Here is a 27,027-nt window from a genome sequence, read left to right as displayed (position 1 = left end):
TTTTGCAGCATGGCATTAAAGTCTACCAATGCGACTTGCATTTTGGGGCATTATGTTCATGCCTTATGGATGAGGCTAAGGGTCACCCTGGTTTGCCACAGGAGGTATTGGACCTATTGACGGATGCTCAGGAGGCGGCGACCCAGGTGATTCAATCTGGGCTAGACACCTCGGATTCAGTGGCAAGGGCTATGGGCAGATCCATAGCGACGAGGAGGCAGGCCTGGCTGCGTTCATCAGGTTTCTCCCCGGATGTACAGACTCCTGGACCTGCCATTTGACGGAGATAAACTTTTTGGGGCAAAAGCCGATTCTGCTTTAGAACGTTTTAAAGAGTAGAGCCACGGCGAGGTCATTGGGACTTCAGGCAACCACTTCCTGTACTTTTAGATCTTTTAGGAAGTTTAGAGGTTTTGGTCGTGGCGCTTCCTTTTTGCAGGCTCCAGGCGGCAGGACAACAATCTGCAGGAATTCTACCTTACAGATCCTTCAGGGGGAGGGGTAGAGTACGCACTAGAGGTGCCACCCAGCAGCACTCTGCCTCTTTCTCTTCCTCAGGAGGGGTGCAGCAGGGAAAGCAGCCTTAGTCCTTTACCACTCCCTGCTCACATGTCTCCGGTAGGAGGGAGACTTGCCCACTTTCTTCCCATGTGTGAGTCCATAACATCAGACTCCTGTGTCATCGGCATTGTGAAGAAGGGGTATTCTCTTCCTTTCGGGAATTTCCTCCTCCCTTCCCTCCCCGTCCCTCCTTCTGTTCGGGCGACCATCTTCTGTTATTGCAACAGGAGGTGATGTCCTTTTTGTCGAAAGGCGCAGTGGAGTTGGTTCCAGAGCAGGAGAGGGGTCAGGGCTGCTATTCAAGGTACTTCCTGATCCCCAAAAAGGATGGTCCGTTACGACCAATCCTGGACCTGAGGATTTTGAATTGGTTCCTCAAGCAGGAAAAGTTCAAGATGCTGACCCTGTCACAGGTTCTTTTGGCGCTGAACGAAGGAGATTGGATGGTGTCTGTCGATTTGCAGGATGCGTACTTCCATATTCCGATCCTCAAGCCGCACAGGAAGTATCTCCGGTTTGTGGTGGGGTCGCAGCACTATCAGTTTGCGGTCCTTCCGTTTGGTCTTACTTCGGCACCTCGAGTCTTTAAGAAGGTGATGGCGGTGGTAGCAGCGGAGCGCAGAAGAAAGGGAATAGCAGTATTTCCTTATCTGGACGATTGGTTGATCAAAGCCAAGTCTCCGGAGCTCTTGCAGTGTCACCTGCAGTCGACAACTTAGTAGTTGTTCGACCTGGGATTCTCAGTGAATGTGCCCAAATCTCACCTGGAGCCCTCTCAACGCCTCCTGTTCATAGGGGCAGTTCTGGACAAAACATTGAATCGGGCCTTTCCTCCGCCGCAGCGGATACAGGACATTCAGGCGTTGATTCCAATGTTTCAAGATGGAGCAGTCGTCCCAGTCCTCAAGGTCCTTCGTCTGCTCGGTTTGTTCGCTTCTTGCATTCTGCTGGTAATGCATGCACGCTGGCACATGAGGGCTCTTCAGTGGTGTGTCCGCAGGCAGTGGTTTCAACACAAGGAGATCTCGAGGATTCGATCAGGATCTCCAGAGACACTGAAGCAGATCTTCAGTGGTGGGCTGCGGTCGGCAACCTGTTGCAAGGAAGGCGGTTCTCGCTGCCTCCGCCAGTGGTCACAGTTGTAACGGATGCTTCCACTCTAGGGTGGGGAGCTCATCTGGAGGACCTGGAGATCAAAGGCCTTTGGTCTCCAGTGGATCAGAGGTTTCACATCAATCTGTTGGACTTGCGGGTGATACGTCTGGCTCTCAAGGCCTTCCTCCCATCCCTTTGGGGTCAATCAGTTCAGGTCCTTGACGGACAACACTACTGCGGTGTGGTATATAAACAAGCAGGGAGGAGTGGGGTTGTATCTTCTCTGCAGAGAAGCTCTTCGACTCTGGTCCTGAAGCTTCAGGACCACAAGATTTGCTTGGTAGCAAATCATTTGGCCGGAGTTCTGAACGTGCGTGCAGACGTTCTCAGTCGGCTCATCTCGACCGATCATGAGTGGCGTCTTTTTCTGGATCTGGTTCTTTACATCTTCCAGATGTGGGGATATCCGCAGATAGATCTGTTTGCCACTCAGGAGAACACGCACTGCCCGTCGTTTTGCAGCCTCCAGTATCCGGTGCAAGGAGCTTTGGGGGACGCGTTTCAGATGTCCTGGAAGGGTCAGTTACTTTACGCATTTCCCCCCATACCTTTGATTCCTCGGGTTCTGAGGAAGATCTGCCAAGACCGGGCCCAAGTCATCTTAATAGCCCCGGATTGGCCAAGAAGGGTGTGGTATTCAGACCTTCTCCAACTCTCTCTCTGCCCTCCGCTCCGTCTCCCTTACAGGGCAGACCTCCTCTCACAGTCGCAGGGGCAGGTTCTACACCCCCACCTCCAGAGCCTGCACCTTCATGCCTGGAGATTGAACGGGGCAATTTGATTTGCTTTTCTCTTCCGTCGGAGGTGGTTGATGTTATTTTATCGGCCAGGCGACACTCCACCAAATCGATCTATGCAAGCAGGTGGGCCAGATTTGTCAGATGGTGTGGAGAGAATCAAATTGATCCCTTGAAGGCTCATTTGTCCGACTTATTATTTGCTCTATCCTTGGCACAGAAGGGTTGTGCAGTTGCCACAGTTAAGGGCTATTTATCAGCGCTGTCGGCTTTTCTGTGCCTCCCAGACCAACCCTCTCTGTTTAGGTCACCTTTGGTATTGAGGTTCATTAAGGGTCTCACTAATAAGTTTCCGCCCACTCCATTTGTTATGCCACAGTGGGGTCTTAATTTAGTATTGACATTTCTAATGGGATCGTCATTTGAGCCGATGCACTCTTGTTCCTTACGATTCCTAGTTTTAAAGACTGTGTTTCTAGTGGCCATTACATCGGCCAGAAGAGTGAGTGAACTCCAGGCTCTTAGTGTAGAGTCCCCATATCTTTCCTTTTTTAGAGACAAAGTGGTGTTAAGGACCAAGGCAGCTTTCCTCCCAAAGGTTGTTAAACCCTTTCATTTGGGGCAGTCCATTACTCTCTTCCTTTTACCCTCCGCCTCATCCATCCAAGGAGGAAGAGAGGCTTCACCGGTTGGATCCATGAAGAGCATTGAGCTTCTTTGTCGACAGGACGAGGGAGTTCAGGCAAGATGATCAGCTCTTCGTTGGATACGTGGGGAAGAGGAGAGGCAGAGCAGTCCACAAGAGAACGCTGTCCAGGTGGGTCATTCTCTGTATCAAACTTTGCTAAGGAATAACAAAGAAAGAACCACCTGTAGGGCTCCGAGCTCATTCCACCAGAGCTAAGGCTGCTTCATCGGCTTTGGCTAGGGGTGGTCCTGTGGTTGACCTCTGCAAGGCAGCAACTTGGGCGTCCCTCAATACTTTTGCCAAACATTATTGTTTGGACTCTGAGGTCAGGAGGGATGGCCATTTTGCCCGCTCAGTGCTGCAGGATTTCTTGGTTTGACCATTCAGGCACCCACCTGCGAGGTGGTACTGCTTTGGGACTCTATTCTTTAGGTGAGGAATCCACAGGTAGGTGTATCCATCAGAAGAACAAGTTACTTACCTTCGGTAACGCCTTTTCTGGTGGATACATTAGCTACCTGTGGATTCCTCACGGTCCCACCTGCCTCCCCGTTTCCTGATTGGTCTTACAACAAATTCCTTGGGTGAGCACCGGTTTATTGTATATTTGTATATAATAATGAGATGTGTATATATATTTCTTTCTATATATGGTATTTTGCAAAGGAAACAGGTTTGGATAGGTATATATATTTGTTTCCATATGAGGGTGTTATTTCCATTAGTATCATTTTATATTATTGCAATAAATGTTGGTATATAATTTTACTTGATGTAATTATATTTCTCTGCAAAGGCAATGTTCACCTGTTCGCCTCAAAGGCACGTAAAAAATGGTGATAACTGATGTCTGCACGTCGACGAGGGCTTCTTATTGCCTGGATGACGTCATACAGCGTTGCGTGGAGTCGGGCAATTGTAGCGTCATCGTCGACATGCAGAGCTGGGAGAAAAATTTCAGTCGAAGCTGGCGTGTGGGGAGAATTCTTTAGGTGAGGAATCCACAGGTAGCTAATGTATCCATCAGAAAAGGCGTTACCGAAGGTAAGTAACTTGTTCTTTTGGCAGTAGAGCCTCAGTATAGACCAAGCACCACTGAGTTTAGCACTGAGACGCCTACTGCCATCTAGTGTTGGGCTCGGAGTGTTACAAGTTGTTTTTCTTCGAAGAAGTATTTTCGAGTCACGGGACCGAGTGACTCCTCCCCTTCGGCTCCATTGCACATGGGTATTGACTCCATCTTAGATTGTTTTCCCGCAGAGGGTAAGGTAGGAGTGGTAGAGTGAAAATAGTAAAGATGTCCATGCAATGGAATAGATATGTATGTACAAAGTTTGAGGGAATTAAATGTTTATTTACATATGTACAATTTCTAATTGCAACTTAAACGGCTACAGGCTCCCGGGGAGGTGGGAGGGCCCATGTGAATCTGCAGCGGAACATGCCACGAACAGATGTACACTGGGTAAGTGACATGTTCCGTTCGGTGGCATGTGTAGCTGCAGATACACATGCTGTGCATAGACTACAAAGCAGTAATCCTCCCCAAAGCGGTGGTCAGCCTGTAGGAGTTTAAGTTGTTTGAAATAATGTTCTTAGTACAAGCTGTCCTACTGTGGCTTGTTGTATTGCTAACACATCTATACAGTAATGTTTGGTAAAAGTATGAGGTGTGGACCAAGTGGCTGCCTTACAAATCTCTGTCATTGGTATGTTACCTAGAAAGGCCACTATTGCTCCTTTCTTTCTGGTGGAGTGTGCCTTTGGTGTAATGAGTACTTCTCTTTTAGCTTTTAGGTAACAAGTTTGTATACATCTAACTATCCATCTGGCTATGCCTTGTTTGGATATAGGGTTACCAGCATGGGGTTTCTGGAATGCGACAAACAATTGTTTAGTTTTACAAAATGGTTTTGTTCTGTCTATATAGTACATTAGAGCTCTTTTTATATCTAATGTTTGCAGTGCTCTTTCAGCCACTGAGTCTAGCTGTGGGAAGAAGACTGGGAGTTCCACTGTTTGGTTTAAATGAAACTGTGAAATTACTTTTGGTAGAAATTTTGGATTTGTGCGGAGAACAACTTTGTGTTTGTGTACTTGTATAAAGGGTTCCTCAATAGTGAAGGCCTGTATTTCACTAACTCTTCGTAATGAAGCGATAGCTACTAGAAATGCCACTTTCCAAGTTAAGAATTGGATCTGACAAGAATGCATGGGTTCAAAAGGTGGACCCATGAGTTGTGTAAGTACAATATTAAGATTCCACGAGGGTACTGGTGGAGTTCTTGGAGGTATTATCCGCTTTAGTGCTTCCATGAAGGCTTTAATAACTGGTATTCTAAATAGGGATTTTGTGTGTTTAATTTGTAAATAAACTGAAATTGCAGTGAGGTGTATTTTGACGGATGAAAAGGCAAGATTTGCTTTTTGTAGGTGTAGCAAATAACCTATGATGTCCTGTATGGACGCATCCAACGGTGTGATGTGTTTTGCTTGGCAGTAGAAAACAAATCTTTTCCATTTGTTAGCATAACAATGCCTGGTGGTAGGTTTTCTTGCCTCTTTAATGACTTCCATGCACTCGTTTGGAAGATTTAGATAGATTGCTAGATTGAGCATTGCTGGATTGGGGTGTCTGATCTGTTGTTTGTGTTGCGTTAACAGGTCTGGTCTGTTTGGAAGTTTGATGTGAGGTACTACTGAGAGGTCCAACAGTGTGGTGTACCACGGTTGGCGTGCCCACGTTGATGCTATAAGTATTAGTCTGAGTTTGTTTTGATGCAGTTTCTTGACTAGAAAAGGAATGAGTGGGAGAGGGGGGAAAGCGTAAGCAAATATCCCTGACCAATTGATCCATAGAGCATTGCCCTTAGACTGACGCGTCAACCGGACGCGAAGTCTTGGCATTTTGCGTTTTGGTTTGTGGTGAACAGATCTATGTCTGGTGTCCCCCACTGGCGAAAGTATTTTTGTAGTACCTGGGGATGTATTTCCCACTCGTGAGTTTGCTGGTGATCCCGACTGAGATTGTCCGCTAATTGATTGTGAATGCCTGTGATGTATTGCGCTATTAGGCTAATATTGTTGTGAATTGCCCAATGCCAAATTTTTGCGCTAGGAGGCAAAGTTGTGATGAGTGTGTTCCCCCCTGTTTGTTTAAGTAGTACATTGTTGTCATATTGTCTGTTTTGACAAGAATGTGTTTGTGTGCTAGAAGAGGTTGAAAAGCTTTTTGTGCTAGAAACACTGCTAGCAGCTCTAAGTGATTTACGTGTAGCTGTTTTTGCTCATTGTCCCACTGTCCTTGTATATTGTAATTGTTGAGATGTGCTCCCCACCCAATCATTGATGCATCTGTTGTGAGAATGGCGTGAAGCATAAGGTCTTGAAAAGGCCGCCCTTTGTTTAAATTTATGGGGTTTATAGTGTGTTTGGTGGTCTATCAACACTAGATCTTGGAGGTGACCCTGTGCCTGCGACCATTGCTTTGCAAGGCACTGCTGTAAGGGCCGCATGTGTAACTGTGCATTTGGGACAATGGCGATGCATGATCCCTAGGAGTTTCATCACAAATCGGACTGTGTAATGCTGATTTGGTTGTATTTTTGGTACCATGGTGTGGAATGATTGTACCCTTTGTGGGCTTGGACTTGTAATCGCTTTTTGAGTGTTGAGTGTAGCTCCCAAGTATTGCTGAATTTGTGATGGTTGCAAGTGTGATTTTTGGTAATTTATAGAAAACCCTAGTGTGTGTAGGGTATCTATTACGTAACGTGTGATTTTGACACTGCTGGTGAGTGTTGGCCTTTATTAGCCAATCGTCGAGATATGGGAATTACATGCATGTGTTGTCTCCTTATGTATGCCGCTACCACGGCAAGGCAATTTGTAAATACTCTGGGGCTGTTGTTATCCCGAAGGGTAATACCCTGAATTGGTAAGTTTTTCCTTGTATAACAAACCTGAGGTATTTTCTGTGAGATGGATGGATGGGTATATGAAAATACGCATCTTTTAAATCCAGTGTTGACATGTATTCTCCCTGTTTTAGAAATGGGACTACATCTTGTAGTGTCACCATGTGAAAGTGTACTGATTTGATGTATAGGTTAAGAGTCCTGAGATCTAATATTGGTCTTAGTGTTTTGTCCTTTTTGGGAATAAGGAAGTACAGGGAATAGACCGCTGTTCCTTTTAGTTGATGAGGTACTAGTTCTATGGCCTGTTTTGTCAATAGTGCCTGCACCTCTGTTTGTAACAGTGTTAAATGTTGCAACAATAGTTTGTGCGCTCTTGGGGGAATATCTGGAGGAAAATGTGTGAATTCTATGCAGTAACCATGTTGGATAATTGATAGAACCCATGTGTCCGTTGTTATGTTTGACCATTAATTGTGGAACATTTCTAGTCTTCCTCCCACAGGGGATGTGTGTTGGGGAAAGGTGATGGCAAACTCACTGCTTGGTGTTAGTGCCTTGCTTTGTAGGCTGGAATCTTCCCCTGGATCTTGGAAATTGCCCTCTGAAGGACCCTCAAAACCACTCTCTCTGATACTGTGATTGGTATGAGGGCTTTGTCTGTGAGGTGGATGGTTCTGATGGCTGTGGCCTGAACCCCTCCCCCCCCCCCCCCCCCCGATACTGCGGTTTTCTAAATGTCCCTCTTTATTGGGATGAGTAAAGTGCTCCCATCGCTTTGGCTGTATCAGTATACTTCATCTTTTCAGTGGCTGTGTCCCCTTGTGTGCCAAATAGCTGTTGCTGGTTGAATGGCATGTTGAGGACCGCCTGCTGAATCTCCGGTTTGAAACCTGACTATATAAGCCATGCATGGTGTCTAATTGTCACTGCAGTGTTTACTGTTCTTGCAGCAGTATCGGCTGAATCCAATGCAGACCTGATTTGATAGTTATTGCTTGTCCCTCCTCTACCACTTGCTGAGCTCTTTTTTTGGTATTCTTTGGGGAGATGTTGAATGATGTCGCTCATCTCGTCCCAATGAGCTCTGTCATATCTTGTGAGGAGGGCCTGGGAGTTCGCTATGCGCCACTGATTGGCTGCTTGTGCCGCTACTCTCTTTCCTGCCGCGTCAAACTTTTTACTCTCCTTATCTGGAGGGGGTGCATCTCCAGATGACTGGGAGTTGGCCCGTTTTCTCGCTGCGCTGACCACTACCGAGTCAGGGGGCAGCTGCTGGGTGATAAATCACGAGTTTGATGGTGGTGCTTTATATTTTTTCTCCACCCTTGGCGTTATGGGCCTTCCCTTAAAAGGCTCCTGAAAAATTTGTTGGGCATGTTTAAGCATGCCTGGGAGCATGGGTAACCTTTGATACTATGTATGCGTAGAGGACAAGGTATTAAAAAGAAAGTCGTCCTCCATTGGTTCGGTGTGCATACTCACATTGTGTTAAACAGCAGCCCTAGCCAAGACCTCTGTGTAGGAGGTGCTATCTTTGGGTGGAGAGGGTTTAGAAGGATAGCACTCCGGGCTATTGTCCGACACAGGGTCATCATAAAGGTCCCATGGGTCTGCATCTTGATGCGACTGCACAGTGTGTGTGGGTGACTGTGCTGTGGGTGTGGCAATAGGAGAACCAGTTCCTTGAGGAAAATGCGGAGGAGAAGGTGCTGGGGAAAACTGGCGTTGCAGAGATTGCTCTCTGGGCACCTTAGCCTTTGGCTGCTCAGTGTCCGAACGTCCTTGGAAAGCCAGTTTCCTTTTAAATTTTGAGAGGAGTTGCAGTTTGGATTTTCCCAGTATCCTTGTTGATCTGTATCCTTGTTTGTGTCTCATCAAACTCCTCCATTTGCTGAAGTTCTTCCTCGAATCTGTGTCTTTCTTTCATCTTTTTTGAAAGTCCATGTTCCTCAGTAAATGATGCTTTTTTTCGGCTCCGAAGACGTTTATTTCGATACCGAAATGCCCATGCTGATAGTAGGCCTCTGTTCTGAAAGACACTTTCGAGGTTTCGACTCAACAACTCGATGTCAAACTTTTTCGGAGACGGTGTCTTTGCTCGAGTCCGAGGACCTCAACGCGGATGTGGCCTTTTTCGGTGCCGAAGGTGTTTCTTGGTCACCGCTTGATCTTTTGTGGGTAGAGCAATGGCCTTCCAGCAGTGGCATCCCCGAGGCCTTTTGTTTAGTTTTGGACTGACTCTGGGCTTGGGTCGGGGCAGGCGTACTCACGTGCTGGCCTGCTGTGGGTGGTTGGTCTGCGTCGGAGTCGTCCGAATAGGAACCTTGGATGGAGATGGCCATCTCCTCTTCCTCGACGTCGAGGTGCTCTGTACTGCCATTTGCAGTTGTCTCGCCCTTCGATCCCCCAAGGTCTTCTTGGAATGGAAGGACCTGCAGGCCTTGCAAGTATCCTCTCGGTGGTCTGGCGACACACAGATTACAGACCCGATGTTGATCCGTGTAGGGATACTTTGCTTGGCACCGAGGGCAGAATCTGAACAGGGTTCGGTCCATGAGGCTTCGACGCTTCCTGCGGTCGGGCCGACAAGGCCCTGGATGGGCGCGAGAGCCCCGAAGGGCAACCGAAGGTGTGTTTCGCCGTTGTCGAGGTGTTAATGCAAGATGTTTCGCAATCAAACAATACCGACGATTTTTGGGGGAACGTAGTCTTTTTCTGAATCGAATAACCGGAGCGAAGAGGAACACGTCCGAACCCGATGGCGGAAAGAAAACAATCTAAGATGGAGTCGATGCCCATGCGCGGTGGAGCCGAAAGGGAGGAGTCACTCGGTCCCGTGACTCGAAAAGACGACTTCGAAGAAAAACAACTTGTAACACTCCGAGCCCAACACTAGATGGCAGGAACAGTGCACAGCATGTGTATCTGCAGCTACACATGCCACCGAACATATATATCTATATATACACGCACCACTAACATTTATACTATTACTACCTTCTACAATAATGTCTTAGCCATGAGAAGTGTTTCAGTCATTTACACACAGGCACACACAGCTTCCCTCTACATACTTGCACTAACTTTCACCAGTAAATCCTGTGCATGCACTGTTCCTGCATCTCTTAGTAAATGTGTTAACATCCATCCCTCCTCTCGCCTCTGTCGTCTGTACCATATGCTTTTCAGAATTGTGTGCAGACAGATATCTCACCCTTTTTCTCCCTGGTTGATGCAGGCTATCTTCACCTATTGGACGACCTCCAACCTGTTCTCATTGGCCCAGGTTGGCTTCCTGCGTATCCCTGCTGTGCGCACAAAGCTCCGCATTCCTGAAAAAATTAAGCACGATCCATCAGTGCTTCCACAGCAGGAGGGCTTCTTAAAGAGCCTCAAAAAAGGTAGGATCATTTTGGGGGGAGGAGGGCTAGGGGGCTATAACTGCAACCTTTGAACAGGAAAGGGCACTCTTTCCTTAATGAAATATGCTTCAGTGTGCCAAAACTACATTTGACTTTGCCATAGGTCATCAGTCGTACTCTTTGAAAAAATATTTTCAGTTCTATAATTGTGGGGTCTTAAAGTGAGGTGCACATACAGTTAATTAATCTTTACTGAGGACTCAAATTGGGTGATTGTGCTGTCTTCTATGTGAAAAGGGCCAGCAACTCTATTAAAGTGCTCGTTGTTGATTTAAAAAAAAAATATAGAAAATTAAGATAAGGTTTAACTTGGTTCTATCAAGAGGATTCTGTAGCGGTGGGTGGGAGTCAAAATTATGAAGTTGTAATTAGGATTAACAGCAGTGGGCCAGCAACTCTATTAAAGTGCTCGTTGTTGATTTAAAAAAAAAAAATAGAAAATTAAGATAAGGTTTAACTTGGTTCTATCAAGAGGATTCTGTAGCGGTGGGTGGGAGTCAAAATTATGAAGTTGTAATTAGGATTAACAGCAGTGCCCTTTAGCAGAAGGGTGGTGAGCCAGTTGTTGTCCAGTGCCGAGGTTGCAGAGGTCTGGATAAAAAGGACTACAAGCGCTACACCCTTCTAGGAAAAGTCTTGTGTTTTCTACCACTTTTTCCATACCTAGTTGCAGCAAGTCATTTATGGCAGCTTTTAGCTGGTTTAATTTCTTTACCTTTACACACAACCTTTCCTGCATAGTTCTACAATAAAATATATTATTCAACCTTATTTTGCTGCTAAACTAACCAGAAAAGGTTGTTATAAATATCAGAATTTATTACGTGGCATGCCATCACGTTCAAGCAACTTCATAGCAAAAATATAAAAGTGCTGTGCAGCACATGTCCGCTCTATGGCATGTTTTTTTTTTTTTTTTTTTTTTTTTTTTTTTGTAATCAAAATATATGCGCAACGTTTTTGTATGCCTTTCCTTCCACGCCGCAACCACCACAATCTCATTGCATTTTTGGAAGATGCTGATTTCAAGCAGCCACTTAATATGTATTTAAATTTTACCCTGAACACATAATAGAAAGGTTGCCCACTGGCAGAAGATACTTGAGGACTCTGAGCACTAGCAAGGACAATGTGGATGGCTCAAGAAAAGATGCTGATGTTTGAGAGTCTAGGGTCAGATGTACGAACACTGGATTCACTAGAAGTGATTGCAATTTGCGCACTGATTTTTAGCGAATCCAGTGGTATTTTGCAAACCAACCTATGCGCCAATAGGTCAGTTACAAAATATGAAAGAATTGCCCAATCCCTCTTTTTTTTAATTTTATTTAATTTTTTTTAACTTTTTTTGAGTGATTTTTTTATTTTTATTTTTTTTATTAAATTAATTAAAGGTATTGGCCGCTGAGGTTTTAGGAGAATTGTTTGATTCTGTGAAAGCCATTGGCTCTTGTTGCAGTTTTTCACACTTTAGTGTACCTCCTGCTAATAAAGTTCCGCCTAGGAGTCTTCTTTTATTGAGACAACTAAACCCCAGGCTGCAGCTTCAAACACTGTAGTGTCTGTTCGACTGAAACACTATGGGATATATTTGTGTTGTATTATAATTAAATTTCTACTGCGCTTACTACCCCTGACGGAGTGTTCAAGCACTTTACGCTGGGCAGTATGCTGCTCTGGATTCCAGAGTTAGTGGTTAGTCCTGTGTTCGTGGTGTTTTTGGTTATTTGGGTGGTCAGGCAGGCCATTACATACATTTACTCCAGTTTCTTTGTGGTATATTAAATTAATGGGAGTTAGGTGTGACGATTGGGGGGGGAAGCGGTACTGCGAGTACATGCAGATGGATTGGTGGCATTAATAGGTGACTTAGAGGGGGATAGGTATTGCAGAGATATGACATTCAAGGGAGAGGTTGTGATCTATCAAATGAATTATGGGTTGTTTGCATATATACATTAATAGAGATAAAAGCAAAGATGTATGTTACTTTGAAAAGGTGCTCAGAGAGGCATGCAAAGAATGGAAGGTAGACGATATTTCAAAGAAAAAAGGAGAGGTGACAATCAGAAGTTTTAAGTAAAGGACAGTTTGTCATTTCGAATTTAGGACTACAAAGGCTGCTTTTTGAGATGGCGTCCAATTTTAGAATGCAAGATTGTATAAAACATTATTTGCACATGAAGATAGCGCTATACTAGGTACGTTTGATAGGAACAACAGTCAGATAGAATGTTCTCACTTCTAAGCTGCCATTAGACCACTGCTCCAGCAAAGACAGCTTACCAGCTGGGATTGGAAGCATAAAGTAATGGCTGGACACATGTACAGGGAAATATCTAGAGTTTGAGTCTACATTCAAAGAAAACATTAATCTGAAGATCAAAACAAGGTGAGAACATATGGGGAGTAATGCAAACATTGAATAGGAGATTCTGCATGTGCTGCAGTAGATGTCTTCTGAAGGTCATCCTCAAGTTTGGCTCACAGTATTATTTACAAACAAAGTGGAATCCATTTTGGATGCCCCCGTCCTACCATGGCAACAGAAGGAGGATGAGCACGACTTCCTCAGGCAGTTGAGATTTACAACATGCATTCCTGTGGCTAGAGGGTGGACACCCAGACAAAGAGATGAGGAAGATGGTGACAGGGCACCCTTCAAAAATTCAGTGAAGACTTTGTTAGCACTGGTTGGCTGATTAGACTTTCCATACCCTAGGTACATGGCAAGGGTGTGGGGTGGAACTGCAGATAATGAACCAGATTAAAGAGCCCTTTCGGTGAGGCCCAACAATTGTCTTCCTTGATTACATTTTCAGTTAAGCTGATGACTGCCACATGCAGACTCCTCACACTTTTTTGTGCCTCTATTGTGGGTGCTCCAGGCTGAATACATCCTTGTTGTGAGGGGCATTACTAAAAAAAAAAATAGGCTGTGTGGATAGCAGTCTGTAAAGGATTTTTGAAAGGAGAGCCCTCCCAAAACGGTTCTTCAGAATATGACATTGGATGCAGTCTACAATTAATCTGCTTCAGGCAAAAAAAAAAAATCTTAAGGGCTTTGTCCCATGTCATTCCAAAACACACACTGTAATTGTTTTTCAAAGTTGACATTGGGCGGAGCTGACGTTCCCATGGCATCCTTTGAGATGACAGGCAAGATCAACGCTACTCAGATAATGCACTCACACAACAAACCATAGAAAAGTGAGCCCAGTCTTCCCCCTCCTCCCATCGCCTCCAGTAAATAAACAGTTGTGCCAAGTGTAATCTGATGGGGGATATATGAGCTGTCTTCCAGCTGAGCCTAAAAGTGCCAATTCTTGGGAGTGTGTTAAAGTCAAAAGGTATGGATGCAAAGATGCTTACTTACTACTGCACCATAGCACTATTGTGCTGTCATAGCACAAGCTTCTAACTTGAGCTCCAAGATCTGAGGGTTATTCTAGAGACCGGTTTTCCCAAACAAACAATCTAGAGGTAAATGGGAGGTTTACGTGCCTCTGCCCACACTCGTAAGATGCTTACCAAATGCTGGCTTCCTTAAATCACGCAGCTTTTTGCCCCAAGGTCAGAGTTAGGTCCCAGACGCAGCAGGAGAGCTGCAGGGGTGTGCTTCAGGACCGGCTGACTTTCACCAGGCTCCTGCAGAAGGATGCGCCAAGACTGAGGAAACTCCTGGAACCTGAAACAGCGGCACCTGTGCACTGCAGGGTCACAGAAGAGCATGGGCACCTTACATTCTGAACATAGACACAAGAGCCCCCCGGTCTGTCCACTTCCTTTCCCAGTCCCTCTCAGCTCATCAGTATCTTTTTATTCCGCTGCTGCTTGATGCAGTCTGCTAGTCCTCATCAAGTCCAAAGGGCCCAATACCTGATAGTGTCATCCTTCTCATCTTTTCTTAAGTGTCCAAGAACACCAATAAAAGAACACAAAGGTTCTCACATGGCGAGGGCAGGTGTGTTATCCTGTGTATCTGATGGGACTGGTAATGTAAGTTTCTAGCACCGTCTCAAGTAAGGGCTTCTCATGATGAAGACCTTAGTGGCTGGAATTAGGTGATTCCTTTAAAAAAGCTAGTAAAACAGCTTTCATTTAAAGGGAGCACCACAGTGGTTATCTTTGACACAAATGAAAAGTGCCTTTGTGTTTGACATGTACTGGTAAGATTATCAATGCTGAAAGTGATATACTTGTTTGTGGGTTAGATTCCTGTAACCAGAAAAGGAAGAATGATCAACCTAAAATAGCTTCCCTATTTAAAAACCTGAAATCCGAACTTATGCAATGGCCTGTGGAGATCTTTGAACTTTAGGTAGATGAGTACACATGTGTCCTCACAATTTAGCATTGATGCAAGGGTAGATTATTATTTATTAGGACATTGGAATGGTGAGTGCTCCATTGAAGACAATGGAGCAGCGCTTTGCTTCTAGTGGTTGGTGTAAGCCCGGAGCTCCAGCATTCCAATGCTTGTCTTTCACAGCCGTTGCTGTGAATGAAGGCCTCATGGAGCCAGGGTGGATTTCGCCCCCTCGGATTGTGTGAGGCCTTTGTTTGACTAATTAGAATATTCTGCCCTGATTGGCCGGCGTTATGTTCTAATAGCTTCATAGCCTGCCATAGCGGGCTGTACCGGCCATTAAAGTCCTGCACCCTTGTTAAAGGCCCTTGCCTTCAGTTCAGGCCTTTAACGCTGGAGGGGGCCTTTAATGGCCAATATAGCCTGCTGTAGCAGGCTATAAAGATATAATAACGCCTTTTTTATCAGCAAAAAGTATAGCAACACTTCATAACAGATTTTTGGACCATGTGGCATTAAGAAAGTTCTTTAAGGCACTTAAATAAACTGCTATATAATGACCATGATTATGTAAGAGATCGATAATTTCTAAAAGGAAACCTTTTTAATGAAATGGGCAACAGCAGAGAGCCTTGTATGCGATTCCTTTTAATGCAACCTTAAGATGTAAAATGATTCGAAATCTATAATACTAAATAAGGACAGAAGGGATACAATCAGCAAAATAGAAGAAAACCTAAAGAATATACAACAACAATATTTTCTGAAGACCAGAACTGAAAGTGATTGGAAAAATTGGGTAGCAGCTTGATGGGATTACATGTTTAATTACTGACAGGCACACCTGAATTTAGGAAGTCCTAGATCAAAAATGTTACAAAGGAGGTGAGTATACAGGGAAAATGTTGGCATAGTCTTCTAAAGGTAAAAATAATGAGAATAGAATTAATGTCATACCAAATCCTCATACTACTAAGGTTGCCAACGAAGACTTTGCAAATATTCTGTAAACACTGCAAAAATAAATCTACACTCGAGATCAAAAAATAGAGAGACTTGCAATAGCTCTCCCAGGACTTGCTGAGATGGAAGCAAGTAATATCATAGCTTGGCTTACTGTAAAAGAGATAGAAGAGGTAATTAATCGATTACCTAGTCCTAAGGCAAATGGGTAGGATGGGATTCCCTCACAATAAGACATTTTAAGAATCATTGACCCCATATTAGCCTCGATGCTGATGGTACAATTGAAGGTGCAGCGCCTCCTCCATCTTTTTATAAAGGGAAAATTATTAGTTTTTTTTAAACCAGGTACAAAAGCAGAAGATACTAATTCATATTGACCAGTCACATTATTAAATGACAATTATAAGATTATCACAAAAGTGGTAGTTATGGGAATGGCTAAAACAGTGACAGTATTAATAAAGATAGACTAGAATACCTTCTTTCCGGGGAGAGAGAGCTATATTTGAATACCAATTTTTTGTGGAGATTGTAGAAATTGTTAGCAGAAAACCAGACTATCCCAGCAGTAGTACTTTTGTGAGACACTAAAAAGCCTTTTGACTTGTTAAACTGGGATACCTGGTTTGCTGTTTTGTAAACATTTATCAGGCCATCCCAGCTCATCAGGTTTATTAATGGTCTTTATAATGAAGCTGAGGCTACCATAATGATAAATGGTTCTCCAGCAAGGTTTATTAATATTTCAGAGGGGCACGACATGGGTGTTGCATGCCCTAGATCCTGTTTGCTTTATTCATTGAGCCACTAGCTAGTGCAGTCTGTTCAAGCCCAACAGTTTGTCCACCAATAAATCCAATCCCCAAAATAAAATTATATGCAGATGATGATGTATGTTTTTTATGGCAGAGAAGAACACTATTGTCAACGCTTTCGGCCAAATAGAGAAATTTTCGACTATCAGTGGTTATAAAATGAATCACCAAAAAAACAACCAAACCTTTATTTAATTGCTCAACCAATATTGCTCCCAGGGCAAATAAAGCTGGATGGTCGATGAGCCAGAAAATATATCTAAAGATTTTTGTTATAAAGGTTTCAGTGTAATATACGATTTAAATTATAAACGTCTGATGAAAAAGGTGTATTTGTTGTTAAATAGATGCAGCTTTCTATTTCAAACTATAATGTGCCGAGTGACCTTGGTGAAAATGTCACTTTTAACGTTATCCGTGCTCTTCCTTGCCAGTTTGCTCATTAAGCTTAATACTACTTTTTTTTTCTTTTTTAATTAAAATGAATTCAAAAGCAGTTTTATCACAAACGGTAATCCTCCATGGTGGGGTGAGCTTGCTGTACCAAACTAAGGCTATATTATACATCTGTTTCCATTAGCTGCCGCAATAGATGGTACCTGTCCCCAGAGAGCCGTGTGCATGACAGCTCGGTGTATAGTATGATGTCTTCTGAAATAGTCCTGGATATGCTATGCCCCTTAATAACTGAATAGCTGAAACAAATTAGATATAAGACCGACATCTTTTAAATGTTTTTACTAGAAGTGCTCACTTTTTCAGACCTTTTGAAATTTCACCTTTCACCTGTTCATCTATCAACCAACTGATCTACAGAGTGTCGTTGTTCCCTTCTCTCGCTCTAAATGAAATTTAAAGATGGGAAAACAGTAGATTTGTTCAAAATTTGTGTGTTTTTTTGGGGGGGGAGGGGAGCTGATTAAACAATGGAAACTAGAAGAGTGTTTTTTTTTTTTTTAGAACAAGTAGTAGGACTGCATGGCTGGTTCTGGGCAGCATTAGCAAAACTGAAAAGTTTTTTGACATGACAGTAATAGCCAAGCCGGATAAATCTGCGAATATTCAGAGCTACTATCAGGCCTTGAAGGAGGCGAATTGGAATTTGATATAGATGTTTATAGAACAGGCTCCGATGCAACGAGTTTCATAAATTGCTTATAAATTCCCTAAAGGGACAGGGATAAAATTAACAGAAAAGAATACAGAAAAAATTAAACATTAAATGTTTGCTTCTTAAGGGGGATCAATTAGAACCAGAAATAAATCCACTTTTCCCAGATTTAAGAACAAGTCCAAGGGAGAGTGTACACAAATTATATCATCATGTCCGAATTTATAGGTATATTGGAGGAATATTTAAAAAACTTTTAATATATGTAGCTATAACGGTGGCCAGATAAAAAATAACAGCTAACTGGAAAGTCCACCCCTGTATGCAAAATGGGTAAAAATGGCTAAAATAGAAGAATTAGAAAATATCTATGCTCCTTGTATGGGGACACTGACATTTAAAAGAAGCTAGAAGTTCTAGGACTCGAAATCAGAAGACAGATAGTTAGGCATATTTGTTTATCATTAATATTAATTCAGTTTTTACACTTGACTGTATGTATTAAAGTGTTGTTTGAAATGCATTTAAATGACTTTAATAAGGTTAAATATGCAGTAATTATATGTGTATTATCAACATCCTTTACAGAAAAATAAAAATTAGAAATAACGTTAATTAAGTCACTAAGACAGCTTTGGAATCAAGCAGCAGTTCTTGCTAACCATGATTTCAATTCTATTGGTCTTCACATAGTGCAATGGGGTGAATATGCCTAATAAGTGCCTGATAACATAAGATTATTTCTGATCATTCCTTCTTTCCGAAGATTTGTCATCGGTTGCATATCCCCTGGAGACAGATTGGATTTGGAATCTTTCAGTAACTGGCCTTCACTGTTGGGGGGGGTACGCTGTCTTCATCACAGCACCAGAAGCAATACCTGCTTTACGTCACTGGAGCCATACATCACACACACCGGCACAATAACGTTCGTTTTTTTTTTTACCCGCTCTTTTCGGTGACGATTCACAACTTTTCTCCTCTTTTTCCTAACTTTGTGAATTTCTTTGCAGATTTTCTCTCGTATTCCTTACCTGTAAAGTGCTTAGGCAATGTCACCAAACTTTTTATGGCCCACGCGATGTATCTGGCTTGGTGCAAGTCACCCTCCAGGTCTAGGTCCCAGCATTTGTCGAAGTCCTCTAGAGAGAAATGGAAGAAATGCTAGAAGACGAGGAAACATAAAGAAGGGTTGCCTCCACGTCATTCGAAGTCAAGCTGTAAGTCCCATCCACCTCCTCTGGATTGAAATTGGTAGAAATTGCTGACCCCTGAGTCTCTGATGCAGTTTATGGCACCAGTTCTGGCAGATCCAGCCCTTTTACTCCATGCACTGATGGAGATGTTGCCCGATGTGTCGTTTAGGGACTCATCTTGGGATTCCACTGGCAGGTCATCCATTGACACCATATGCTCCCTCTGTTCTGGAGTTAACACTCACAGCGTCAACTGTCCCAGCGCCTAGACACCAATAAACCCATCACCGGCACAGAGACCTATGCTGACACTTGGTCAACTATAGCCACTGCCTCCGACAGCGTGACTCATACCGAAATCTGGAGCTATCCTGATGAGACCTTGAAGAAAAACCAGAGGATAGTGTAAGAGGAAAGCTTTAGAGAGAAACAGAGAAACTTCTCCTCATGTTAACAGTGCTGGCAAATGATGTGATCAGAAAATAAACGTGTTCCTGGAGGAATTATTTATATTCTAATCAGCAAAACAATATATTGGTCAGTATAATGATCCAACAGCAAACCATCAGGGAATATTCAAATAATCAATCAACAGCGTATTGTTATTAGCAAAAATATATATATTTCTATATATAAATAAATCAATATAATATCCCAAGCATAGACAAGGCACTATATAAAGCAAATGCAAAAAGAACAGTTGATGGACGGAATGCAGAACGAATCATTCACCCTCAGTCACAGATCTGGGTTCGATACATCGTTTTTTTTTTTTGTTTTTTTGCTAGCCATGCCATTTCAGTTTGGATCCTGCCATGTGCAAATAAGTCTTGACCCTGCTCCCCATGGAACAACCCAGTTCGAACTGCCAGGCCAGGTCCTCCCTGGACCGGAAACGAGCATCCTGGGACCGGTTTCCGGCTATCACCCCTCATCAGCTAGGGTAGCCTGAATCTGGTGGTATGGTGAGCACGGGACTCACATCTGGGCATACCCTTCCCACTTAGGACGACAGATGCCAGTGACTGAGGTTAATTCGAGGATTCCATCCATCACCTTGTTGCTTTTGCATATTATTTTGTGTATAAAGCAATACATCAATATAACTACTCTGGCGCCACCCCACAATCCCTGTACATTTTGTAGTGTATATTAAATCCAGGGATCAGAGGAAGCATAAAATCCTCTTAACCATTCAGGTTTACAAATCTGCAGTCCTTTATAATTTTCATCCTTGCATTTCAAATGTTCAGAGAGGAGCGAAGCACCATATGTCATAATCAATGCTGTTAAATAGGACACATTATTGACATTTCAGTCTCAATTGGCCCAAAAAGTCTATGAAACCATCATCAGGACCCACTGTTGGAAAGGAACAAAACCTGAACTGGCTTGCCAAATAATTAATCATGCACTAGGCTCCAAAATATCATATGCATCAATTTTAATTAAAGTAGAAGACTTTTTAATGAGCAGAAGAACTGTTGCTCCAATTGGAAAAAACGCATGAATAAATCAGCAATTTCACAAATGATCAGAGGGGGTACCGCATGATACAGAAGATTGTAGTGAATCAGCCAGTATGCTGCCACCCCCTTATTCTAATACATCAGAATGCTTGGCACTGCAGAACCCAAGTGGATCGGACATTTTCCCTGACAAACAAATGTGTTATTCAAAGTCGGCCCCACAGAAGTGACTTCTCTTCATGTTGTCCACAGGAAGGCAGCTGACTTGTTAGAATTGCCTGTACATCATCTGGAGTCTAGGGCATAGGTTATTAGCCTGTGGTACCAGGATCCCTGAGGATCCGCAAAGCCTTTTCATGAGGACCACAACTAAAAACTAATAACTAGAAAATGAAAATACCATTAACAGGTTAATAATGTGTATATAAATTAGGAAGCAAAATTGAAAATTTTAAAACGTTTTTGTTTTGCAAGTGAGTCAAAGAGAATATAGTGTACATGATGGCTTGCCTTAACTGAATTTAGAAAAGTTTGAACGTTACCATTAAGTTTAAATTTGTAATTTTTATATATATATGTCTTCATGAATTAAATCAAATAATTCAGTGTTTGTGTGGTCCAAATCATTGAAATTGCTTAGAACAGGGTCCCTGGATTCCAATAATTATTCAGTTGGGGTCTTCGGATGCCAGATGACACTGATAATTAAGAGGCGGGGTCCACAGAAGTCAAAAGATTAAGAATGACTGGCTTACGGTGATTATTCTTAGTTCCTACTACCTTCTGTACCTTCGGTACTTACACCTTATAGCAGGTCCAGCTATCCCTTATTAGTGAAATGTAGTAGTGTTCTAGCACCTTAGGCTGATAGAGGTAGCTATAGCAGAGCAGCTTAGGCTGAGCTAGGAGACATCCAAAGCTCATGCAATACCACTTATAGTTTTACAGTACTTATACACAAGTAAAGGCAATAATCAGTGTTACCAAAAATAAAGATATTTATTTGGGTGACACAGTGCTAAAAATATCTTGGAGACAATACTCCTTCTGGAGGTAAGTATTATACACAATATATACACTAGACACCAAAATTAGACAAGTAAATAGTCATAGAACAATGCAAACAGTAGCAAATCCTATAGAATGCAATGCGAGAAAATAGGTCTAGGAGCGAGACAAACCATATACTATGAAAGTGGAATGTGAATCACAAATTCCCCCTCTAGACAAGTGTAGTGTGTGCAGAATCGCTGGTGCCAGTAAGAATTATGTAAAGGTAAGTGAATTACCCCACCCCAGAGCCCAGAAAATCAGGAGTAAAGTACTGCAAGTTTCCTTAGGACACAATACACCTCGTTTTTGGGATTGTGCAGCAGCCAATCACGTCCAAGCAAAAAACAACTGCTGGATTATTGGACCTGAAGACCTGCAAAGGAAGGGGACCAAGTCCAGAAGTCAAAAGAAGTTCCAGGATGGACAGGAGCCCCTGCCAACCCAGAAGAGGGTGCAAATAAGAGTCGCCGGTTAGTCGAAGACTGCAGGAATGCACCCTAGGAAGATGCCAGCGGGTTCCCGCGTGATGCAATAGATGTCCCACGGCGTGAAGATCGTTGCAGACGAGATTTCGTGTTGGAAGTCGCCAAGAAGCCGTGGCTACGACAAAAGTGCGTTTTGCATCAAAATTGCGCTGGATGGACCCAGGAGGGACCTGGGGGCCTCAACTCTGTGTGAGGAGGAAGAGGGGGGCTCTCAGCACTTCAGAGAGGCCTCAGGATGCCAACCAGCACCCCCGGGAGTAGCAGGATCTGGGTTCAAAGGAGGTGCAAAACACGGTTGATGCAGCACAACAAAAGAAGGTCCCACGCCTCCGGAGAACAACTTAGCGAGATGAGCGTCACAGGATGGAGTGCTGGGGACCTGGGCCAGGCTGTGCACAAAGGAATTTTGCAAAGAGTGCACAGAGGCCTCAGGAGGCGAAGAAGACTCAGTACACAGGGGTACCGTCACTCTCTGGGAAGGCAAGGTCTTACCTCCTCCAAATTGGGTCAGCAGGACCCAAGAACAGTCTGTCGATGATGTCCACCCTCTGTGTCTTTAGGAGCCCACTCGTTGTTGAGAGGAGTTCCAGGGTACCGGTCGTCGTCTTGGAAGGTGCCTGCGTGGAGCAGGAGAGTGACTCCGTCACTCCACAGGAGATTTCTTTGGTTCTTCTGGTGCAGGATGAAGACAGGGAGTCTCCAGAGCGTGCACACAGTGGAAACTGTTGCAGTTGTTGACTTGGAGCAGAGGTTTCTGAAGAAAAGTCTCTCTTGTAGACACTTCGTTGCAGTTAGTGGTTCTTGGAGCAGGCTGCGGTTGATCAGAGGTCAGAAGAGTCAGAAGTTGTTGCAGAGGATTCCTGAAGGAAATTTGCAAGCAGAATCTGAATAAAACCCACAGAAGAGACCCTAAATAGCCCTGAGAAGGGGATTGGCTACCTTATTAGGTATGGATCTTTCAGGAGGGGTCTCTGTCTTCACCTGCTGGCACTGGCCACTCGGAGCCCTCCAGAGTGCCCCCACACCTTGCAAGGCAAGATGGCTGAAGCCTGGGACACACTGGAGGAGCTCTGGGCACCACCCCTGGGGTTGGTGATGGACTGGGCAGTGGTCACTCCCCTTTCCTTTGTCCAGTTTCCCGCCAGAGCTGGGGAGAATGGGTCCCTGAACCAGTGTAGACTGGTTTATGAAAGGAGGGCACCATCTGTGCCCTTCAAAGCATTTCCAGAGGCTGGGGGAGGCTACCCAACCCAGCCTGTAACACCTATTTCCAAAGGGAGAGGGTGTAACACCCTGCTCTCAGAGGAAATGCTTTGTTCTGCCTTCCTGAGACTGGGCTGCCTAGACCACAGGAGGGCAGAACCCTGTCTGTGAGGTGGCAGCAGCTGTAGCTGCAGTGCAAGCCTCAGAGAGCTGGTTTGGCAGTACTGGGGGTCCATGGTGGAGCACCCAGGATCCATGGAATTGGCTCCCCAATACCAGATTTGGAATGGGGGGACAATTCCATGATCTTAGACATGTTACATGGCCATATTCGGAGTTACCATTGTGAAGCTACATATAGGTATTGACCTATATGTACTGCACGCGTGTAATGGTGTCCCCGCACTCACACAGTCCGGGAAAATGGCCCTGAACTATGTGGGGGCACCTTTGCTAGTGCAAGGGTGCCCTCACACTTAGTAACTTTGCACTTAACCTTCAGCTAGTGAAGGTTAGACATATAGGTGACTTATAAGTTACTTAAGTGCAGTGAAAATGGCTTTGGAATAGTGTGTGCATTATTTCACGCAGGCTGCAATGGCAGTCCTGTGTAAGGGTTTGTCTGAGCTCCCTATGGGTGGCAAAAGAAATGCTGCAGCCCATATGGATCTCCTGGAACCCCAATACCCTGGGTACCTAGGTACCATATACTAGGGACTTATAAGGGGGGACCAGTATGCGAATAGAAATTGATAAATGGTAAATGAAGTCACTGGCCTACAGTGACAAATTTAAAAGCAGAGAGACCATAAGCACTGAGGTTCTGATTAGCAGAGCCTCAGTGACACAGTTAGGCACTACACAGGCATACACATTAGGCCACAAACTGAGCACTGGGGTCCTGGCTAGCAGGATCCCAGTGAGACAGGCAAAACACACTGACATATAGGTTTTTATCTATGAGCATTGGGGTTCTGGCTAGCAGGATCCCAGTGACACAGTAAAAACACACGTACACACACTCACAAACAGGCCAAAAGTTGGGGGTAACCATGCTAGAAAGAGGCTACTTTCTCACACCTTTTACATCTTCGGCTGAGCAACTGTTGCCCTTCAGTGAGGCACTCTTCGAACCTGTGAAAGACATTTGAAAAACATCAGCTCCTGAGATATGTTGGTGATGCACATGGGTGTTGGCTCTATCGTCCGATTGCTTTTTCTCCACTGTAGAGTTCAGACCTTTCTCACCGAGTTCTTGGTCAATCCCTTGTGATGTTGCCACCAGGCCATTCACATCATCTAGATGCATCAGTAGAGAACAATCATTGCGTCTCTTTTGTGTCTCCCATTCGACACCCAACAATGTTCCATCTGGGATGGAAAGAACTCCATTCACGTACTGCCTGAAGTGTTGCATCAAGTATCCAAGGGCAGTTCTCCAACAGGTGTGCAACCTTTGTCTGTTCCCAGAGCACAACGAGGCCTCCTGCTCTGCATGCCTCCCCTTCTGGAGTAAAAAGAGTCTGCATTACCGTCTGGATCAGTGCATCTGTTCCGCTTCCATGGCTGACCAACAGGGCAACGATACTCTAGATTTTTTTTCGGAGGCAAGTATGTTGAAGCCAAACCGCTGCCAGAGACTTTCACTGTATAAGGTCAAGTCCTTGCCTTGGAGGAGAGTTCTGCCTCTGGCGCCAAGGCAGATGAACCAATGCCTCAATCTTATATATCAAAGACGGCTGCAGTAAGTAAACTGTTACCGCTTCTCACACAGATGAGATACCAGGCAGAAGCTAAGCATCTCGCCCGAGGTGACGGGAGGGGGGTCTAGCTTAATCTGAACCAAGTCCAACAGAGGGCTGCCGGACCAACACTACCAGAAGGTCTTGTTCGTATCCAGGAAACTGCTTTGGACCTGGTGCCTTCCCAGCTATCTGCTCTGAAGTCCATGCAAAAGCCACACCTCCCACTTCAACTACCCCTTCGGCGTCAAAAACACCCTAAAAGCCAACTTGGGACTCAAAAAAATCAGAGCAGAAATCCATCTTGGTGTCATCAGGCCAGTGCCCATCTTTGGCCCGAAACGCCCCGGCATCCAGGGCACAGTCTTATTCCACCCCCAAGGATCAAGACCAGCCAGTCCTTCAACGCCTTCAGGCAGAGCTTGGCGCACATTAGCAGTGCATCCTAATACCACACCTAGAAACTGTTTGGATCCTGGCTCAGCCAAGGACTCGCACAAAAAGCTCACCTTCAAGGAAGCCCTCAACCCAATACTGGAGCTAGCACACAAGATGCCTCAACGCCTTGATAGAGGCAGTACTTCACCTCATCCTGTCCCTCAACTTCCTCCTCCACATCTTCCCCCTTTATTTGCCTTCCTCTCCACCAGTGCCCTTTCACCACTACCACTTGCAGACCCCTAACCTCACTCTCCACAGCCCTCCCCTCACTTTGGGTTTGGTGGAGACGGTCCTGGGGCCCAGAGTGAACTGTATGACATGCCTTTACATTCACAGGATGAGCCATGGGATGACTACAGCACCGATCCACTTGGGAAAACCAGCCCTGACTTGTACAATGCAAAGTGCTCCCCACCATACAGCACTCCTTCATACCAGAGAGCAGCCATCTACCATAAGGAAGAAATGCATAAACAGCCAGAGGATGACTATTTCCTGCCGGAGACACTCTCTTCCACCCAGTGTTCCATACGTTTCCATACTTAAGGGAATGCTTAAGTCCGCTCCTGTTATCTTTAAGGAGCTGGCAAAGGCTTGAGTCATCACCCCAAGGGTCAGAAAAAAGGCATCTCCTTCTGAACCTGTATACGTTAGGAGCCAGCTACCACCTGTCTCCCTCATAGTTCACACTGCCTGCAAACATGCCAATGCCCAGGACATGGGAGATGGAGTGCCTCCCAACAGGGAAAACGTGGCAGGGAGCAGGTTGCTGCCCAATCTGCTACGCATTGGCATATCACCAATTCTGTGGGATTACTTTCCAAATACGATAGGGCACACTTGGATGAAGTGGAAGAGCTTCTTCAGCACCTCCCAGACCAGTCCAGAAAACGGGGGCAAGACCTTCTGCACAGGGCATAATAATCTTGAATACTAATATTCAGTGTGCCCTCAATGAGGCTGTCAGCGCCGCCTGTAGAAATAATTCCAGTGTCCTCCAACGACACACCTGGCTGCGTATTTCCGGCTTCAGGCCGGCAGTACAGCAGCATCTACTCAACTTGCCCTTCGATGGGGAGCATCTCTTTGGGCCACAGGTTGACCAGATGCTGGTAAAAAAAGAAAGACATGGATACCACATGGCTCCTTTTTCTGGTATTAGTTCCATGAGGTGCTAAAAGTTCCACGTGCATTTGGAGGGCGGCGGAGGCGGCACCATTTGTTTCCTGAAGGGCAGGAGCCCTTTAAAACCACCTCAGCGCTCCTGCCTCGCGGGACGCGCATTTGGAGTGCGGCGGAGGCGGCACCATTTGTTTTCTGAAGGGCAGGAGCCCTTTAAAACTACCTCAGCGGGACGCACGCGGGCGGCGCCTGGGCCAAGGGCGGGCCCGTCACGCACCAGTCGGCGACCGGAGGAGGCTGGGCTGGGCCACACCATTTTCATCTTGATACTGAGGTCGGTGACTAGCGGTCGAACACACTGTAATCGTCAGGACATCATACCGCCATAGGTGAGCAGCATTTGTGCCCTTCTGTCGTTCTAGCTTCTCCAACAAGGCCCCAGTGGGGCGGAAACAGGGTGGGAACAGGGGAGGAAAAGCACCTATAGGAAAAGACTGACAAAAAATACCGGCTGGATAAAAAGAGTCCAAATAGTCAAGATGGGTAGACGGAAGGGGGGGTACTCTTGGAAAAGGCCGGTAACAACAAGACCCTAGATGGATTTCTCTAAAAAGCGGTTGGGGCATTAGAAA

The 27,027-nt window shown here is 44.8% G+C and overlaps 1 protein-coding gene across 1 annotated transcript in view; it reads left to right on the top strand.

Moving 5' to 3' along the window:
* The window catches only part of OXA1L (OXA1L mitochondrial inner membrane protein), a 142,922-nt gene that overhangs the window by 92,058 nt on the left and 23,837 nt on the right, over nt 1–27,027 (top strand). Inside the window, exon 8 of the mRNA XM_069238249.1 lies at nt 10,300–10,462. Within this exon, the coding sequence (XP_069094350.1) occupies nt 10,300–10,462 (163 nt within the window). The remainder of the gene's footprint in view (nt 1–10,299; nt 10,463–27,027) is intronic.

This window comes from Pleurodeles waltl, chromosome 6 (assembly GCF_031143425.1).
Source record: "Pleurodeles waltl isolate 20211129_DDA chromosome 6, aPleWal1.hap1.20221129, whole genome shotgun sequence".
In the NCBI taxonomy this organism is placed as follows: Eukaryota; Metazoa; Chordata; class Amphibia; order Caudata; family Salamandridae; genus Pleurodeles; species Pleurodeles waltl.
This window is presented reverse-complemented; position numbering and strand designations above follow the sequence as displayed.